The sequence below is a fragment of the Peromyscus leucopus genome, chromosome 3 (genome assembly GCF_004664715.2).
Source record: "Peromyscus leucopus breed LL Stock chromosome 3, UCI_PerLeu_2.1, whole genome shotgun sequence".
In the NCBI taxonomy this organism is placed as follows: Eukaryota; Metazoa; Chordata; class Mammalia; order Rodentia; family Cricetidae; genus Peromyscus; species Peromyscus leucopus.
Genome location: NC_051065.1, coordinates 51142530 through 51159335, shown reverse-complemented (window position 1 = coordinate 51159335; position 16806 = coordinate 51142530). Strand labels below are relative to the sequence as shown.

The window sequence follows — 16806 nt, the reverse complement described above, 5'->3', positions numbered from 1 at the left end:
ATACATGTTCCTTAAAAGAGACATGAAGAACACACACACACACACACACACACACACACACACACACACACACACACACAAAGCAAAGCAAATAGGACATATTTGCAATAAATAGATCTTTCAAAAGACTTGTATCTAGAATATATCTCTTGCAACTCAATAATAAAGGGTGAACCACTCATAAACATGTACAAAAATAATGGATTTTTCGAAAGACAAAGTGTAATAATGAAGATGTGCCTGTCCTTACTCATCTGTGTTGTTTAGTAGGCAATAACTATTTGTTCCAGAGTTCTGCAACTTCACAAGGCATACCTAACTCCTTCAGGCATTTGTTCTCCATCACCACTTTTATTATCAGTAGAGTTTTAAGCCTACAACAGCTCTTATCACTCAGCACATTATGAGTGTGTCAGGAAATATTAAAGAAAGTGGTTTTGTAATTTTTAGTAAGAGTTTTAAAAATATTTATAGCATTGAATCAATGCCTCCTTCCCTGGGGATTTGTCATAACAACTTGAACTCAGAGAGTTCACACACAACATTAATTACAGGGTTGTTTATAACACCAAACATCAGAAACATGAAAGTTACATAAAGGAATGATTATCATGTAAATTGTGATATGCTTATACAATAAAAACACAGTTTGCCACTTGTAGTGCATTTTTGTGATAATGATTAAATACAAAGAAAGCCACCATGGTATGTAGAACAATGCCTACTGCCATACTGATGTAATTGTGTGTGAACCTCTGTGTGGGTTTCCATTTGCTTTGTTATGACAAATCCCAGGAAAGAAGGTATTGATTCAATGACATTAAAAAAAAAAAACTCTTAGAAAAATTATACCACTTTTAAAAATTTATGTTTGTTTTCAAACATAAAAACAAAGTCACTGAGAGGAAACACATTGGAATATGAGTAACTATCTGTGTTATGATTAGATCTGTTATTTTCACTTCAGTTCTTACACTTATGCATATCATAAAACGAGCAAACACTTAGCATTTCATTTTCTAAATAGTATAAGAGATCACATAATGTTGAAGAATAAAACGTCAGCCTGGGAATCTGTGTATTTGTTTTTTCAGACTGAACAACCCTTTGCTTTCCTCATTCAGAAATGTAAAAGAACTTACACATTTTAATGTCAATTGACAGAGAGATCAATGTGCTTTCTTCAAAGCTGAGGAGCCTAAAATCAGGCAGAATCACAAAATGAGGGTCCCACTTCCTCCATATGAGTCATGCTTTGAACTGTCTTGAAAAGTTTTAAATTACTTAGAAACAAATTCAACATGAAAGGCCCTTCCCAACCATAATAGCAAAAAAAAAAAAATTGTGGCAGAAACAAATACAAATTATAATGCCTGATTATGGGTTCTATAAAACCCAAAAAGGCAATCAGCATACCCAGTACCCAATGAGGAATCATCTTAATTAGCAGGAATGCATCACAACCAACAGAGTCAATTGAAGATTTCTCTTTGAGGTTTGCAATTACAAGATAAACACTCTAAAAGAAATAGTTTTTTTTTCCCTATTCCAGTAATTCAATTTAAAATCTCTTTCCAAAAGTCAGCCTGAGTTTCCTGTTCTTCGGATGTACTTAAATTATAAGCAATATACAAAAATATTTATTAGTTTATTGCATGACCTTAAAAATATGTAGCCTTTAATGACTTCAGACATGTCAATCTCTAAGAAAAAAATAATTTGCTGCATAAAAGCTTGACCTACTAGTTAAGGTTTTAAATTATATTGAATATATTTTAAGTATGCACACACACACATACACACACACACACACACACACACATATAGAGAGAGAGTACACATATATTCAAGTACTCATACCATTTTGTTTAGACAGTCATCTTAAACACAAACTTAGAATTTTACATAAATTACCTTCTTGAAAATATAATCAATAGACTAGTATCAATGAATGGAAAATTCAAGGACTAAACATAAAATTCTTTCATACTAAATGAAAAAAAACTACAATATTCTACCATTGGATGAATGATAGAGTTAGATGCATGTGAACATTCAGAAATACTCTGCCAGGGTTATTTAGAGTGTACATAACGTTCAAAGGTATACAGTTCTTAATGGAATACTTAAACAGTTAAGCAGAGTTAACTCCATTTTTCTAAGGTAGGATTTTCGACCTTGGCAGCAACTACAGTCACTAGAATTGGAGGTTCTATCACACCCTTGACACTACCCCATGCAACACTGTACCGTTCACACTGTGCAAAGAGGACACAATAGTCGGCAGGACTTTAGGATTCCATTTCCTCTTCACCAAATCTCATATATTAATTTTCTCCCCTTCCCATCCCCACTAGCAACAGGATGGGAGAGAAGGGGGTTTGATAGACCCACCAACACCATCTAACCTAGAGAGATTCCCTGACCTCCCATCATGCATTTTCAGTTAACATTTTTTTAAGTATATGCTGCCTTCTTATGGGGATTTCAGAGCTCTGTTCCTTTGCAATGCTGTTTTACAGTTTCTGCCTTGTTTAAAGTATTCATCCTTTGACTAATTGCCCCAAGTCACCTCCTAGGATTCATTGATGCTCTTCTCCCTTTCACAGTGGGTCACTACATCCAAATGACGCTGGGACTCGCCAGTCCCTTTCATCTTTGTGGCACCTTCCTCCTTCACACTTCCAGGATGGGCATCTTTTCACCTGGACACTGATGGCAATGTGATGATTTCTCTATTGAGCCCCAGCGGCAGAGATTCTGGATCCACTTCACATTAGCTTCCAGGCACCAGTCTGGCCACACCCAACCCTTTTGCCACAGCACCCCCATCAACAGCTTAAAGGACTGTTTCTTCCCTGCTTCTCACCCTGACCGCAGTTTTTTCATTGTACAGTCTCTCACGCCACCACTTCTAGCTCCCCATGCACACGTGCTCTCAGACTGGTTGCCCTGATAGGCCACCGCATTCGAGAGAGCCCACCTCCCCTAGGAATCTTTGCTGGGAGTGCACTGAGCAGGCACTCTTGCTTTCAGTACTCCTCTCTAGTTTTCCCAACTCTTTCCTGGACGTTGTTCCTTTATTCTTGGTCTTCACTCCATCATGGATGGAGCTGTGAGCACCCTGAAGACAGGGCTTTTCTTTTGTCTCACTCCTTAGCCAGTTTTACTTAGCAGCATGTTATTTATGTGTGTGTGGCCCTTGTGAATTCACTAATATTTATAACTGATGCTAGATGGAAAGATGGAAACAGAGGCTTTTTAATTATTCTTCTGAATTTATAAAATTACGATGAATTAGAGGTGGCCATTGTTGTTCACTTCCTAAATGCTTCATGGCCTTTTATGGTTCAACCCCAGAAGTTACACAATATCACGTGTGTGTGTGTGTGTGTGTGTGTGTGTGTGTGTGTGTGTGTGTGTGCATGTGTGAGTGAGGGTGTGTATGAGAGAGAGAGAGAGAGAGAGAGAGAGAGAGAGAGAGAGAGAGAGAGAGAGAGAGAGAACGAACACACATGTATGGGTGCATGAATGCACATGGAAGCCAGACATAGGTTCTACTGGGTAACTTCCTCTCTATTTTCTGAAACAGAGGCTTACGTTGAACCTAGAGCTCACCCATTTAGTCCAACTGGCTGGCCAGCAAGGCTTATCAATCCTGCTCTTGCTTCCCTTGCCCTAGAATTACAGGCACGTGTCAGCACACCTGACATTTCACACAGCTGGGGATCTGAACTCCTGAGCCATCTCTCCAGCCTCCCACTCTCCTTGATCCACCAGCAAATTCACAGGCCCAACCAGACTCCAGGAGAAGACCACAGCCCCAAACGCACGATGGAGTGGGTTTCTAAAAATCCATTTTAAATCTACTCTCTGCCTGAGGATGCCAGTGGGCCAACTTGTTATCGGAAAAAGAAATAATGAAAATAACAATGGGCCGTCCTGCCTAACTGTGTGAGCAAGCGACCAAAGAGGAAGTGGGGAGGAATTTCCCTTTCTTGAAATATTCCAGTTGATAGATACAGGTCAGAACTAGTATGCTGTTATTTTGCAAGGCTCAATTATTATTGGATCCAGTATCCACTAACATTAAAAAAAAAAAAAGATTGAGCCATATACTCTCCACTTCTTTCTGGAAGAAAATTATGGCCTACAAAGCAGATTTGGAGTAAATACCTACAATTTGTTGAGTTCATAGACCCAACTCCAGGATGAATTTTCCTGATCCATAATGTTTGGGTCAGAAATGTTTTGAGTTTCAGAGGTATTTCTTTTTCTTATTTTTGGATTTTAGAATATTATGTAGACTTCAACAGTTGAGCAGTCCTGGTATGAAAATCCAAAGTGGTCTGAAATCAAAGGTTTTATTTGAAATGAACTACATTTAGACTCTGAAATGTCTAAATTCAGTCAATGAAAAACATTCAGACTTTGGACATTTGGACTAGGTGCACTTATCAATGCCATTTTGTAAGGACATGCATGTGGGAGATAGGAACCAGAGAGGACAAAAGAACATTTTAAGCGATGGTTCAGGAAATTCAAACTCAAAAATGTCACAAAACACTGACCTGGTTTGATCAATAAATAAATGAGCTATAATAAGAGTTAAGACAGAACTACAGAGACCTGGTAAACTTGTCAACTGGTCATAAGAAGGCAAATACTGCTTGAGACACCAGAAACGCTGAGCACCAGGCAGATAGTTGGTCTTACCTGGATATACTGATTTTCACATAATATTAGTATGGCTTTCATTTATTAAACTACATTGTCAGAAAACATTCTGAGATGTTTGTGGGTTAAATAACATAATGTGAAGTTCATTCCAAATTAAAACTAGGGAGAAGGACTTAAAATTGTGTATGAGTAGCAAATATAAAGGCTGAGTGCTGTGATACTTGGGGCTTTGTCCTATTATTCTGCCTGCTTTTTAGTTTATTTTTATTATGTATATGCCTGTTTGTCTATGTGGGGATATGAGCATGTGAGCGCAGGTACCTACAGAGGTAAGAAGCGTCAGATCCTCCGGGAGCTAGAGTTTATGTGGATGCTGGGAACTGATCTTGAGTCCTCTATAAGAGCAACACATGATCTTAACCTCCAAGGCATATCTCCAATACCTATTTTGTCTACTTTAAACTTAACATCCTTATTAAAATATTTATTTGAAGAACATTTGAGAGTCTGGTAGATGGCTCAGAGATAAACATCTTGCTATGCAAGTCTAAAGGCCAGAGATCAGATCCCAGCACCCATATTATATGCTGGGGCAGGTGCAGTAGCCTATTGGTGATCCATTGCTCAGGAGACAGGGGACTCTTCAGAATGAGCTGGTTATCTAGAGTAGCCAAATCAAGAAACTCATGAGTCAGCAAGAGACTCTGCCTCAGGAAACAAAGTGGAGAGCAAGTGATAAAGACATCCAAAGTCAACCTCTGCATTCCACATAGTCATATACAAATGTAAACCCACACATGTAGACACTCATACACACACACACAGACACACAAACACACACACAGGCACACACACACTAACACACACAGAGATATACACACACACACAGTTTAAAAATAAATAAAAAAAAAACATTTGAATAAGTCCTCAGAGACACTGAATAGAATGAAACCCAGATCAATTCTCCAGAGCATCCTCTGTTCTGGCCCTTTCCTTCTGTTTCATCTGTTGCCCCCTAACTGCTCATCTATATTTATGCACCATTAAACCATTTCCCCACTGACAACTATGGTTTCTCACATTTTCACGTGTTTATAAATTCCTCTTTTTCCTGAGTACTGAATCCCATTCATTCAGTCAGCTGTATTTAAACAGCGGGAGTACACAGTGCTTTGACACACACAGGTTAGACCTGGTACACTGCAGGGGTGGAAATCCACCCTCTATTCTCCCTACTCTTCCTTCTGCCCTATCAAGCTGGTACATCTGGATTATTTCTGTGGCTCCCCTATCTTCTACTTCCAGAGAGGACCACTGGGGACAATACAGTGACTGTGACACAGGGGTTGTCTTTATAATACAGCCCTTTTCCTACCTACTTGGCAAGTTGGTATTTACAAGACTTCCCCTTCCTTGGTACCCTGTGTTATAAATGATGCTTATTTGACATTGCATCTTCACCTGAGGGTAAACCAGGGTAATATGAGTACAGAGTCCCACCATTAAACTCCCAGTTAACTACTCAGTTTCTATCTGCTGCATCTCTCCTCTTCAGATATTAATTATACAATCATGAACAAAACCACCAAAAAAAAAAAAGAAGAAGAAGAAAAGACTACATTAAGATCCTGATGCAGATAAAGCAGAAGAAAACTAGCCATGGGACACTGGAAAGAAAGTCCACACATGCAACGGCTTAGTGTTGCAAAAGAGGCAAAGGATACTCAAAGCTCTGCTTTACTGTGGAGTTCTTGAGCCAGGAAGCAAGCAAGGAAGGGGACAGTGCTGGAGAATCAAAGAGAAATCCCCGACTCTAGAGGCCAGGTGTGGTGGTTTAAATGTCCCCCAGAGACTCATGGATTCTAGGACTTGGTCCTCAGTTGGTGGAACTGTGTGAGGGGTTTATGGAATCCTAAGAAAGCACAGCTTTGCTGGTGGAAGTATGTCACTGGGGACAGGCCTTGAGAATTTGTATCTCTGTCTTGCATCCCCGTTTCCTCTTTCTGTTTCCTGTGCAAGGATAAAAATGTCATCATCCAGCTTCCTTCTCCGACTGTCCTGCCATGCCTTCCCTGCCATAATGAACTCTTTTGCTCAGGAACCATTAGCTAAAATAAACTCTTTCTTCCTTAAGTTGCTTCTGGTGATGGTATTTTAACACAGGAAGAGTAGCAAATACAGCAGCTAAGGGTATAAACCTTAATCTTGAGCACAGAGAGAAAGCATGGAAAATTCCCTTAGACCACTCAGGCCCTAGTAAAAGATCATCATCACCCAGATAATTCCTGATCCCTTCTACCTCACGGGTAACACGATGAAGCTGTGGTATATGGTAACTACTCAACCAACTTTCACCGGATCAAGGTATAAGTAAGTGAGAAAAAACACAGGAGGGCTGTTTGGGGAGGTATATTATATACCAGCACAGCCTTGTCACCTCGAATAATTTTTCCTTGCACACATACTTTCTGAATTTAATCCTGTTTTGTCCTTTTTATTATCTTAGAAAGCCTTGGTGATAAAGAGCGTTCTATGAACATCATCTCTCAAAAGGAAATCCACAGCATACTTTCTTCCTTTTATCCAACTCCCTCCTTCTCAGAAGCTGAATTTTCAGCTTGCCTGCCCTGATATCTTCCCTTTCAAATGCTAATGAAAAGGTCAGTCTCACCTTTAGGGACATTATCAACTGAAATGACAGATTCTTGCCATATAGTCACAATAGGTTATTGTGCTAAAGTACTTTAATTTGAGGTTATTGAGGAAGAAACCATTGTCATTCACAAGATGGGTAAAGTGAGATCTATGTTAATTGTCAAGTTGACAATCTATAACCACCTGGGAGACATATTTCTGGGCATTCCTCTTGGGTAGCTATCTTGCGATTACATTAATTGAGGTAGGAAGACCCATCTATAACCAGGGGCACCATTCCTTGGCTGGGATCCTGGGCAACACAAAGTAGAGAAAGGGGTTGAGTAACAGCATGCATTTACTGCCCTCTGCTTCTCTATTGTGGATGCAGTGTGACCACCAGCATCAAGGTTCTACCGCCGTTGCTTCTCCGCCATGATGGACTTTACCCTTGAACTATAAGCCAAAGCAAACACTTTTCCCTAGAGTACCTTCTGCCAGGGGGTTTTATTCCAGCAATGGGAAAAGAAATTAAGACATCTGTTTTTTTTGTTTATGAAAGCAGAATGCAACATTCTGATCTTTCACAGATAGAGGCTAGCACAAGCCCTGCTATCCCAAAGTTACCAGTGGGGGCTTTATTTTGATTTGCTGTACAAATGATGAGTTTATATAATAATTTATGTAATACAACATAAAATAAGTTGTTTTTATAATTCTTAATTGGTCAACCCTAATTGAATAAGTTGAACTGCTTGAATGGACTTACACTATAAATCCAGTTTTTAATATAAATATACAATATTGAAATATGAAGAAATGTGGATACTGTAGCAACTGAAGAGTACTAAGGTGATTTTAATGGTGTCTTTCTTGTCTGTAAGTATTTTGTGGTAATCCATACACTCATCTCATGTTAAATAAACAAGATAAAATTGGATGTAAATAACTAGTTTTTAAGTTAAATCTTCATTTCCTTAGTAAGGCAGGAAAAGCATCAATCGGTTGCTGTGGTTTTTTTGTGTTAATGCTGTACTACCTCTGTGCCATGATAGCTTCATAAGCACAAAATGTCATAATCTCTAGAAAGTAAAACAGAATCAAACTGATGTATTATTGAAGTTCAAATGATTATGAATAGATTTTCAGACTTAATTCATGTTTATCCTAAGCATCTCTGTACTATGTAGAGTTTATCAGTTGGTAAACCAAGAGAAAAAAAAACTTTTTATTTGAAAATATTTTTTCATACAATGTAGCCTTATCAGTTTTTCCTACACCTAACTCTTCCCAGATCCTACCCACCCACCCAAATCCATACCCTTTCTCTCCCATTAGTAAACAAACAGACATTTAAAAACTACAAAAAAAACAAACATTAAAAAAAGCCAAAGAAAAACACAAGAAACAAATACAGATGTAGAGACACACACATTTGCACACAGAGAAACCCCATAAAAACACAAAACCAGAAACCATAATATATAAGAAAAGACCTGTAAGGTAAAAAAAAATAAATAAATAACAAAATGCTCAAAGTATTATGAAACAAAAAACCCTCCAAGTACCATTGATTCGGTTTTGTGTTGGTCCTCTACTGCTGGGTATGAGGCCTGCCCTTGAGTGTGGTCTGTACAGGCAGTGAAATGCCATTGGAGAAAACCAATTTTTCATTTGTGAGCAGTTACAATATATTTGTAGCTTACACATAAGGGTTTTCAGTAAAATTGAGAAATTTCTCACCAAAGAGGCCATGGTGAATCCGATGACTTCAATGTAGCCATCATCGTGACGCTGGGGTTCAAAATCATGGTGATCTCCAGGGTTTCCCCAAGGCATTGTGCCAGCACAATATCTGCAGACAAGGTCAGCATCAGTTAAAGAGTCCTCATTCTCCTCCTGATCAGCTCTAGGAGTTAAGGTATACATGCACCAAGCTCTCACACAGTATGCTCATGACTACACGTGGGGTTAGGATTCTGGGTCAGTTTATAAATAAACTTTTAAAAATCATTTCTTGTGAAGCTCGATGTTTATTAAGTATAAGAACAGTTTGCTGTTCTTGACGCATACCTTCAATTATGAAAACAATGATCTTATCTCCAAAATACTATAACCTTGCAAAAATAAGCCACAATTTTACAACAAAAGCATCCTGTTGCACCCATCTTTCCCTTCCATCATTATTTGTCAACATTTCGCACTCTAGGGTTCATGCTTTCTACGCCATGAGTTATCTTTAATAATTTAATAATAGTCTTAAATGAAGAAAAATTCATGCTAATATAAAAGAGGACATGGACTAAGTAGCATTTACCACTACATATAAAATTAAGACAAGAAATTCCCATAGGAAAAGAATAAATGAAAGTTACTTTAAATAAGTAAATAAAAGATAATAAATAAAATATGCTAGGCATGGTGGTGTATGCCTGTTGTTACAGCACACAAGAGGCTAAGGGAGAAGGACTGTGAACTGTCTAGAGAGATCCTCTCTCAAAAGGAATGGAGGGAAAGAGGAAGAGGAGATGAGAAGGGTGAGGCAAGGATGGGAAAAAAGTAAATAAAACTGTAAAATAGGAGAAGCAGACACATAAGAGGGGAGGGTCAGGAGTAAAAAGGAAAATATGATTGGAGGCATTATCAGCTAATATTTCCTCCAAATCTGTAAGCCTTCTACTAAACCCAAACAGACCCATGCTCCTAAACAGGCTTGGAACTGAGTACTGCCAGGAGTGACCTGGAGACTTTGATAGGTTTTCCTAGACATAAATTTCTATAGATCTCTTATTGTCCTTGAATTCAGCAAAGGTCAGCATATCTGCAGATTGCTGATTGAGTTGGTAGCAAATACTGAAGGGTGATAGACCTGTGCCTTCCAACATCTTGGCTTGGGAACCTAGGATCGAATTGTATGCCACTGAAGTAATATGCTTCTTTTTAAAATAGTCAGTCCTAAGTGTTCCTTTCTCATGGTGCCTAATAGTTCTAAAGAGCATTTAAACCCTGTCTGTAACATGCCTTTCTGATAGATTCTAACATCTGGCAGAGAAATCCATACTCATCTGGCTGGATGCATTCCTAACAGCTTTGGAGAGACTGAAAGCAGGGTTCTATTCCCATCTGCCTTCCTGGAGGCTGTGGGGTGGGTATGGGGCAGTTATGAGAACCAAATGACAATGTTTGAGAAAAGGGCCTGAATCTCTCAAGGCTGGGAGAATATCAGTAATGAATTCTACATCTTGGGCAAAACCCCCTTCCACAGGGAACAAGTCAAGCAAAAGAAAATCGGCAGACATGGGACCTTTGACAGCACATTAAAATTAGGGATTTCATGAGCTGGATGTTTCACTTATGAAATCTGATGCCCCAAGTCAAACAGAGTTTCCATCAAACAAAGGCACAGGTATGAAAAGAGCTTACCTGGGTATATTTAAAAATACTATACACTGGAACTTCAGGTCCTGGATCTTTGGGGTGAGATCTGTCCCATCACACTGCAGCAACCAAAGCAGAGAAAGCAGGGCTTCTGAAGTAGTCATGAGTTTGAGAGCCTCATCCAAGAAAACTGGGTTGACAACAGCATAGAGCATGGAATTCTTTTCCTTGCCCCCGAGGGAATGCCTGCTACTAGGACTGAAATTTATGCTGAGTCTAACTAGCAGAACCAGGGATTCAGTTGGGTTTTGATCTGATTTTATATAAAATAAAACTTCCATTTGACCAGAACAATTTTTTGCTGTTCCAGTATTCAAAGCAGACACTGCCAGCCATTGCCTGGAACTATTATTACTAGACATTTAGACAGACAGTGCTAACATTTAAAGACTACACACACTTCAAAGATGAAATGTCCAGTGAAGCCAGCAGCATTCCCACTGTAATCAATTGATCCAAACACAGCATGAATGTGGCCATTTGTTTTCTTTCCTGCCTGAGATAACGTTTATTTTGAAACAGGGGAAACATGTTGTGAATACATTATCTGAAAGATTTCCAGAAGTCTGTTCTAAATCGGTATCCCCTGTCCCAGATATGCTTCTGTTTGCTCCAGGGCGAAGCCTGTGTCCCAGATGCAGGAGTTCATAAGCTCCTGTACAGATGTGATTGTGTATATTAACACTGGGTCAAGAAGACAAAATGGTGTCAAGTGATTTGCTCTCACAAGTCTACTCTCTTACCCAACTGGACGGCACTTCTGAGATTAATTCTGTTGGAGCTTGGACATGACCTTGGTCTCAAGGGCCCCTTGATTATTGGCCTCAAGTAGCCTTGTCCACAGCTTCCTTGATCACCTGGTATTTTCCCCCAGGAGTTCTGTCCTCCAGCCAGTCTCAAAAAAGTCTCCATTCCCCTTTCTCCATCTCCACAGGTAACAAGGTCCAGAAGAGAGGGCTAATCAGAGTCAAGGACACGGTGCCACCAAGGAAAGCCATCTTTTCAGCTGGTTTTCTCCCCACTCAACCCCCACATCCCAGAATTCCATTGGTTTACTTTCTTTGGGAAGGGGGACGAAAGCATTCCAAAGCTCACCACAATCTGATAAAGATTCGTGGAGCAGAGGTTCAGTCTAAGCATAACGATTTTGCAAGCAGTCTAGGTTGCTTTGAAGCACCACATCCTTCTCCCACCTGATCTGAATACACTCCAATGTTCATAAATGGTGTCAAAAACAATTTCTGGGAAATCATATGGCCCTAAATTAAATATTTCCAAAAGTAATTTAGAATGAAATAAAGTTCTAGATAGTAACCAAAGATGTTTTAGAGTACCCCCAATAGCCTAAAATCTTCCAAATCATTTAAAAGCTTCAAGCAGATCTATAGATGACTATGCCCATGAAGAAAGCAGAGTAATTTTATTTAAATGATCAAAGTTCAAGAGTGTAAACAACAACAACAAAAGCCTTACATTCAAAATATAGGGTGCTATACTCTGCTGCTACATATATTACAGAAAAAATACTGTAGTAAATACTACTGAACTTGGACCCAAACTCATTTTTAAATGTTCTAGCCTTTCCTCCTGGGAAATATGTCAGTGAGAGCTCATCAAATTATTTAAAGATGTATACCATACAACATGTAATATTTTACTATTTTTACATATTTATGCATGAAAATGTACAGTTCTCTAGAACATCAGTAATCAGTGTTTTCCCTACTTTAAACACACAGAAGGGAAGACATCTGCTTGCAAAATATGGTTCTGTATCTATTCTCATGTGTTGATAAATCGAACAACGGACAATAAATGGTGTTATATGTAATGTTTTCTAAGTGCTTGGTGTTTTCTTGGTCTAGAATTATAACCACCTGATTTCCATATTACATCCGAGACACTGACTTCACCTGTGACAAAGATAAGATGGTCTGTTTTCTATACATCTGATATAGTAAGGCTGTGAAGTATCCCTCAAAAAGGCTCATGCGTTACAGCCTTGTGCCCAAGCTGGTGGCACCATTGAGGTGTGACTGGGTCATGAGCATGCTGCTGCGTTGCTACGTTCACACTGAATGAGGTGTTGGGGGTGGAACCTACTTGGTAGAAGTAGTTCACTCAGGGCTTGCCTTGATAGGTGCATCATGTCCTGGTCAGTCATTCATCAGTCAGCATCTCTCTATCCTTCTTCTCCCTCCTCTCTTTTCCTTTCCTTCTTCTTTTACCCATCCTCCCTTCTCACCACCATGAGGTGAGCAGCTCTGCTCCCCACCCCAAATCCCCCGTCCACATGAGCAGTTCTGCTCCCCTCACTCTGATCTCTTCCACCATGAGGCTGTGCCTCACTCCAGGGCCACAAACAACACTGCATTGTACAGGAGTTGAAATGCGCTGAAGCGATGCCCAAGTTAGCTAACACCAGCAATACTTAACCCTTGTCTTGGCTGATTTAAGGGATTCGTCTTCCAAGCATATTTTGCTACAGGTTACAGACTTCGTGTTATGATAAGCAGTTGAAATCATACAATGTACTCCTCCAGTTACAATGAAAAGACTTAGAAACTCTACAGTAAAAATTCGTAAGCGTTTCAAAGCAGGGCTCCTATTAATGCTGATACAGCAGCAACAGCAGTTTTGCAAATGTTTGCCTATCAGGTTTCTGCAATTTCCCCCCTTTTCCTCCTCTTTTGAGACAGGTTCTAACCAAGCTGTCCAGGCTGGCTGCTGGCCTTGAATTTACATCCTTTCCAGCTCAGCCTTCCAAATAGTTGGGACAACTGACAGAAGCCACAGTGCCTAGCCTAGCATTCTGAAAACAAACCTTGCATCCTATAAGAAAGAGTAAGTCACTTCTACTACATGAGCACTGTATATACTAGTTTATTAACATTGGAAACATCATCAGTGCCCCACAAAATATCATCCTATTACAATCCTTAGTTGTTTTATTTTCAGTGATCATTTCTCTTTTTTATTTAATAAAGAAGTAGCTAGCATGTTATTTAAACGTTTGCTGGACTTGGCAGTGCATGCCTGTAATCTCAATACATAGGAAGTGGAAAAACAGATCAGAAGTTCAAGGCCATTTTAGCTAAATAGCAAGTTGGAAGATAGAATGAGCTACAAGAGGCACTGTCTCAACAAACTACGAAGAACCATCTAGAAGCATATATATCTCATTTTGTAAACATAAATGTGGATATCATGAACAGGATTGCCACTTAAATGCTAAAAACTGCTTTTCATTTTAACTGTCTCATTCTCCTCTACCAATTGTCTAAATCTCAATAACCTAGTATTATATATTTATTTTCATATATATGTACACATACACATGCAGGAATACACACATGTTCTGTTTCATTACCTGCCTGGTGATAGATGGAGTCCCTGCCATATTTCTCCATAGATGTATTTTTTTATCATCCAGCCTCATTTTCATCCTTACAACCATGCAAATCAAAACTATATTCATCTCTTCATAATCTTGGTTATTACAAGAAACAGTTTGTTTTTCTTAACTGATTTATGATATATCAGAATGTACCACCTAGACAAAGATAATTTAATATCTTTTTTGCCTCCAATGGAGACATAACCTGGGCTAGAGACTTAAAAAGAAATAGCAGGAAACATCCACTCAGTGTGAGGAACCTTGACCAGGCTGGAGAGAAAAGTCAGGATAAAATCATTGTTTGTTCTAAAATGGAGACTCCTCAGAAAGATCTGGAACAATTGTTGGCTAAGCATTTGTTTATACTGGAAGAGCCAGCTCATGGCTTTTCTTCTGGGAAGATTTTCTGAATCCTATTCTAAGTAGGATTACAATTGAAACTGAAAGATGAAGCAGAGATTCCTGGTCAGAATGTGTTTGTATGTGTGTGAGTGGGTTGAATATTGTGCCCTCATGTCAAATGTCTATGACTGTCCAGTGTTCTGTATTATGATCGAATAAGGGCCTATGAGTCTCCAGTGATAATGTATACTCCAAGATTTCCTCAGGAGTGAAAAAAAGTCTTTATTTCACTCTAGCAACTAAGAGAGAGACTGATACATGGTGAGAATACATATAAATGGTCAAGTGAGCTGCCCTACATGATTTGTAAACTATTTGCAGCTCAGGGATTAATATGCACATCAGCTGGCATAGGGGGGGTACCACCCATATTCACATGCAAATTAAATGAACATACACAGTCAATACTCACGACAACTTTGACGTGTTTGGATAGATCTCTAGAACTTCTCTGTAGGAAATCAGAAAAGGCTGCCTACACCACAAGGGAGAAAAGAAGTCTTTGTTACATGGTTTCCACCAAATCCTTGCTTTAATATGATAGAGTGTTCCCCAAGATTCCACGCTATCAAAAATATATATAACAAATTCTCCTTTGGTTTAACCCAAGGTAAAATAGGGTAGTGTCTGTGGAATTCTGTGTTTTCAGACCATAATCTATAATAAAATTTAAGATTATAGGAGGATACAGAAAAAGTGGGTGGTACCCAGAGTCACTGGGAATCCAACGCTAAGATCACCTTTAACCTCCTCCAAGAATGCTCTACACTGCCCCTTGCATTTTAACTCCTACCCAGTGCTATCCATTTAAGCTGCACCTTATTGATACATTCAGTGTCTTCTGTTTTCATCTCTACTCACTCCTAGGAATGTCCCTGAAGAGTAAAGAAACCCCACCCCACCCCTGCCCTGCTGTCTGGGAGAGGAATTTCAGTGAGGGATTGTCTAGATTAAGTTGGCCTGTGCACTCATGGCTGGGGGTGTGAGGGGTTGTCTTGATTAGTGGAAAGACAGGCTCAGTGTGGGTGGCACCCTTCCCTGGGCAGAGAATCCTGGATTGTAAAGGGGTGGAGAATCAGTGTAAGTGTGTGTGTGTGTGTGTGTGTGTGTGTGTGTGTGGGTGGGTGGGTGTGTGGGTAGGTGTGTGTACTCATTCCTTATTCTCTGCTCTTAATTGTGGATGTGTGGTGACCAGCTGCTTCAACTTCTTGCCACCTTGACCTCCCCCAGTAACAGAATGTAACCTAGAATTGTAAGTCAAATGAATACTTTCTCCTTTAAATTGCTTTCTGTCCAGATATATTATTTCAGAAACAGGAAACAAATTAAAATGCTATGTTTTTTTTCTATCTATTTTTCCCAATCTCTTCATTGATATCTGTTTCATATTGCTCCCTAAAAGTCACTGACTCTTGTAGCATCTTAGGAGCTTAAAATTCAATCATGGTCAACACCACCCCCTTTACTGACCACTCATTTAAAAAACATTCTCTCTCTTCCATTCCCTGGTGAAGGTTATAAAGAATAACTATATATTAACATAAATGGAAGTATCTACCATTGCTAATTTTGATGTGCTTAGTTTCTTTGGTATTCAGTGAATTGACATTAAATAATATTAATGATTATAAAATGAAATATATACTTACGCCTGCATAGAACATTTTATTTCGAAAACGACTATTGAATTTCTCTGGATTTGCTTCTGTAAAAGAGGAGAGGCAGTTTTGTTATATACAGGACCCTTATGAAAGATCAGCTCTGTTTTCTTCACATCTGGCCTCTACCCTGTAAACCCACTAGATCCAACTCTGCTATTATGATCGATCCCCTCAGTTCCAGGCCAGTTGCTCCAGTTCCCAGTGACACAGGTGTAGCTAGCTATCTGGTGCTAAGAAGGTCAGCTCAAGCCAGTAGCACCGGTGCGAATTAGGAGTGTATGTGTAATGCTGAGCTTTAGGTCCCACCTACCCCTGTCTGAGTATGAGGTCCAGGAATGGTGGTTTGACAAGCTCCCCAAGGTGCACTCACAAACATTAAAACTAGAGACTTTTCTTTTTAACTTGTTTTGAATCAGAGGGATTTGGGACAAGGATGGACAAGAAAGAAAGTAAGAGATCTGGGGATGTGATTATTCTCACTGTCGTCTATGACGGTGTGGCTTCTGTAAACTATGTGTAAAGCTTCAAAATGCAGTTAGACAGGATGGATTTGAAGAAGCATTAATAGAAATTTGTTTTCACATTTTGAGAACA

At 39.3% G+C, this 16806-nt stretch overlaps 1 protein-coding gene across 10 annotated transcripts in view; it reads right to left on the bottom strand.

The window, feature by feature from the left end:
- Nucleotides 1-16806, bottom strand: part of Dgki (diacylglycerol kinase iota) — a 471870-nt gene that overhangs the window by 175696 nt on the left and 279368 nt on the right. For all 10 annotated transcript variants that reach the window (XM_028866082.2, XM_028866077.2, XM_037203652.1 and 7 more), the window contains 4 exons: nt 16201-16256; nt 14964-15026; nt 10738-10811; nt 9058-9169 (listed from right to left, as the gene is read on the bottom strand). In XM_028866082.2, the coding sequence (XP_028721915.1) occupies nt 9058-9169; nt 10738-10811; nt 14964-15026; nt 16201-16256 (305 nt within the window). The remainder of the gene's footprint in view (nt 1-9057; nt 9170-10737; nt 10812-14963; nt 15027-16200; nt 16257-16806) is intronic.